The sequence below is a fragment of the Gracilinanus agilis genome, chromosome 6 (genome assembly GCF_016433145.1).
Source record: "Gracilinanus agilis isolate LMUSP501 chromosome 6, AgileGrace, whole genome shotgun sequence".
Lineage (NCBI taxonomy): Eukaryota > Metazoa > Chordata > Mammalia > Didelphimorphia > Didelphidae > Gracilinanus > Gracilinanus agilis.
In genome coordinates, this window is record NC_058135.1 from 291,685,675 (window position 1) to 291,689,416 (window position 3,742).

Genomic DNA, 3,742 nt, shown 5'->3' on the forward strand with positions numbered 1-3,742 from the left:
CGACTACTCAATTTTGTGCTACCTACGCTACGGTCTAACCCTCGCTACTAAAGAAAGCTTCGGATATCAGGGTCTCAGGAAGCCTCAGAGCAGCGCAGGTGCCAAAACCTCCCAGGGAACTCTACGACAGGAAGACAGAAGCCAGGAAGGAAAGAAACTACGACCCCCAGAATGCTCTGGGCCAGAACAACTCGCAGACGCGCTGGACGTCAGGCGACGTGGAGGCTGGGCCTCGCGGCTCCACGACCCCAGCGCACGGCGCGCTGTGTGACGTCAACTCCCTGCGCCGCCCCGGCTTCTGCCCGTCCGAGGAACGAAGGTGACAGGGGGAAGGTTCGCGCCCTAGGCGGCAGCGGCGCCGCGAAGCCCCGGTTTTCCTGCCGCCTGCGGCTCCCTCCCAGGCCCTCATCATGCTGACAGCGCAGCGGCTTGCGCGAAGGGCACTCTCCACCCCGAGGCTGACCCGGTTCGCCTCTCAGGAGGCGGGGACGGTGAGTCCTCCCCATCGGCCCGGGACGGGTGGGGGTGGGGGTGGGCGTGGGTCGAGGCCACCGGGTTTGAATAGATGCGGCTGGCGGGGCTTGTAAGGTTGGAGTACGGCCGGAATGGGGAGGGGCTTTTCAGTGGGGGGGCAGGACTTTGGCTGATAAATGGGAGGAGCCACGCTACCAGTGGGGGGAGGAGGCGGGGCTTGGACTGCCAGAGGGAGGGGCCATGCCATCCATAGGTGGGGTAGGAAAGGGGGCGGGGCTTCAGGAGGGCCCCCTGGGCACCCCTCTTGCTTTCTGCTTCCCTTCCCATTGCTAAGAGGCGGTCATGGCTGTGGTCTGCCATTCAAGGCTTTCTTCAGGATGCTTCTAACCTAATCCATGTGCCCTAGCCCCTTCTCCATAACCTGCTCCCCTGGACCATGGGCAGCCTGGGATAGAGGGCTGAACAGGAACTTAGGGAGATCAGAGTTCAAGTCCCACCCTTTCCCCCCATTAGCTTTTTGACACACTGGGCCTCAGTTTCCTCATTTGCAAAGTGAGGGCAGTAGTAGCCCACCCCTCCCAGGGAGACTGTCATCAGATGAAATCATGAAGCTGCAAGTGAAGTGCTGCATTAGTCACTCTAATTTATTATGCCTGGAAGGGGCTCTGGAGGGTCTCTAGGCCAATTCCCCTCACTTTACAGACAGATGAGCAAACTGAGTCAGGACAGGTTCAGTGGTTTGCCCAAGGTCTTACTACTAGGAGGTGGCAGCCTGGGCTCCACAGTAACTGGTGGCTGTTCCTGACCTTGTTCTGAGCTCTCCGAGGCTGACTCTGTGCGTGTGAGGTGCTGCCTGTCATCCCCCTCTGCCTCCTGCCCCCCCTCCCACCTGGCCTGGGGTACACTCGCCCCCCTCCTCCCAGATCCCCTTCTCTCCCTATACCCTGAGCTGCTCTGGGGCCCCGAGGGACACTGTGGGTGCTGGAATCAGGAGGAGGGGGAGAAGCCCTCACTTCTGGTCCTCCTGAGCCCCTCTCATCTGCAGGCGAACCCCAAGAAAGTGACGTTTGGGTCCCTAAAGGATGAGGACCGCATCTTCACTAACCTCTACGGCCGTCACGAGTGGAGGTACTCAAGTGGCCTTGTGTCCTGGTGGGGGGATGGTCCAATGGGGAGTCCCCCTCCCCCTCATCTCTCCCGTTTCTCCCCCACCCCCAGGCTGAAAGGGGCCCAGAGCCGGGGCGACTGGTATAAGACGAAGGAGATCTTGCTGAAGGGGCCTGATTGGATCCTCAATGAGATCAAGACGTCGGGCCTGCGGGGCCGCGGGGGAGCGGGCTTCCCAACAGGCCTGAAGTGGAGCTTCATGAACAAACCCTCAGATGGCAGGTGGGGGGCTGGTTGGGAGTTGGGGTGCTTGGGGGGGCCTTGGTTTGCTCCTCTGTAACATGGGCACAGCCCTCCCCCCAGCCTTCCTCCCTGTGCGTCCAGAGGTGTTTCGTCTATGCCAGTGCGTGGCGAGATCGAGGTTGTGCCCTTCGTGTGGGCACGCGCCCTCCCTGCCTCACTGTGGCGGCTTCTGCCTGGATTCCGCAGGCTCCTTCCTGAGCTGGGATGGCTCTCAGGAGAGGCCTGGTGGGGCGCGGGGGGACGGGGTCATGGGTAGCGAGTGGGGAGGGTGTCCTCGAAGTCCCCCAACCAGAGAGGGGAGTGTCCGGCTGATGGAGCCCCTGCCTCTCCAGACCAAAGTACCTGGTGGTGAATGCGGACGAGGGGGAGCCGGGGACCTGCAAGGACCGGGAGATCATAAGGCACGACCCCCACAAGCTGGTGGAGGGCTGCCTCATCGGGGGCCGCGCCATGGGTGCCCGCGCCGCCTACATCTACATCCGGGGAGAGTTCTACAACGAGGCCTCCAACCTGCAGGTGAGTGGGACTGAGCCTGGCCTGGCGGGATGCCCCGGGGTGCCAGGGGCACACTTGGGGCCGCCGGGCAGCCTCTCTCCCGACCTCCCCTTCCTCACTGCCTGTCCTCCGGCCCCTGCCTCGCAGGTGGCCATCAGGGAGGCCTACGAGGCCGGGCTCATCGGCAGGAACGCCTGTGGCTCCGACTATGACTTTGACGTGTTTGTGTTGCGGGGGGCCGGGGCCTACATCTGCGGAGAGGAGACGGCGCTCATTGAGTCCATCGAGGGCAAGCAGGGCAAGCCCCGCCTCAAGCCACCATTCCCCGCCGACGTGGGTACGTGGTGGGCCCGGCCTGCCCCCCCCAACCCCCCTCCCCCGAGCCGTGAGGGCCTGTTTTGTGGCCCTCAGTTGGGGTGCTGCCAGCTTGGGGGGGGCAGGGGAAGGACGGCTAGGGATCCCCTCCTTGGGGCCTTTCCAGGCTGCGGGGCCCTTGCTGTCCGTTGTAGGGGGCCGTTCTTGACCCTCCAAGGACCCTCGAGCCCAGGGCACAAACAGGGCCTCTCCTGGCTCCTTTTGGAGGCTCTGGGGGTGTCCGCAGAGGTCCCGGGGGTGAGGGGGGAAGAGGTGGCGCTTTGCGGTCAGCAGGGGGCCGGCTGCCCAGCCCTCTCTCCCCGTCCGGCAGGCGTCTTTGGCTGCCCCACCACCGTGGCCAACGTGGAGACGGTGGCCGTGTCGCCCACCATCTGTCGCCGGGGCGGGGCCTGGTTTGCCGGCTTCGGTCGGGAGCGGAACTCGGGCACGAAGCTCTTCAACATCTCGGGCCACGTGAAGTACCCGTGCACCGTGGAGGAGGAGATGTCGGTGCCCCTCAAGGAGCTCATCGAGAAGCACGCGGGTGAGAGCCGCCCGGCCGGGGGGCGGGCGCGGGAGGGGGGCGCCCAGACTTAACGGGACTGTGGCCCGCAGGGGGAGTGACCGGCGGCTGGGACAACCTCCTGGCCGTGATCCCCGGCGGCTCGTCCACGCCTCTGATCCCCAAGTCTGTGTGCGAGACGGTTCTCATGGACTTCGACGGGCTGATCCAGGCCCAGACGGGGCTGGGCACGGCCGCCGTCATCGTCATGGACCGCTCGGTAAGGACGCCCCTGCCCTGCCCGCGGGGTCGCCCCGGTGCCGGGCCGGATGGCCTGCCTGGCCCAGACACGCCAGGGTGGGGCCCCCCTCTGCCCCCCACTCAGTAGCGACTCCTCCTGCTCCCTCCAGACGGACATCGTGAAAGCCATCGCCCGCCTCATCGAGTTCTACAAACACGAGAGCTGCGGCCAGTGCACGCCTTGTCGGGAGGGTGAGTGCCGGGGGG

The 3,742-nt window shown here is 65.0% G+C and overlaps 1 protein-coding gene across 1 annotated transcript in view; it reads left to right on the top strand.

Annotated features, from left to right (window-relative positions):
• Nucleotides 1–277: 277 nt before the first annotated feature.
• Nucleotides 278–3,742, top strand: part of NDUFV1 (NADH:ubiquinone oxidoreductase core subunit V1) — an 11,347-nt gene continuing 7,882 nt past the window's right edge. The window contains exons 1-8 of the mRNA XM_044682053.1: nucleotides 278–491; nucleotides 1,520–1,602; nucleotides 1,693–1,863; nucleotides 2,217–2,400; nucleotides 2,527–2,716; nucleotides 3,065–3,277; nucleotides 3,349–3,515; nucleotides 3,646–3,733. Of these exons, the coding sequence (XP_044537988.1) occupies nucleotides 411–491; nucleotides 1,520–1,602; nucleotides 1,693–1,863; nucleotides 2,217–2,400; nucleotides 2,527–2,716; nucleotides 3,065–3,277; nucleotides 3,349–3,515; nucleotides 3,646–3,733 (1,177 nt within the window). The 5' untranslated portion in view covers nucleotides 278–410. The remainder of the gene's footprint in view (nucleotides 492–1,519; nucleotides 1,603–1,692; nucleotides 1,864–2,216; nucleotides 2,401–2,526; nucleotides 2,717–3,064; nucleotides 3,278–3,348; nucleotides 3,516–3,645; nucleotides 3,734–3,742) is intronic.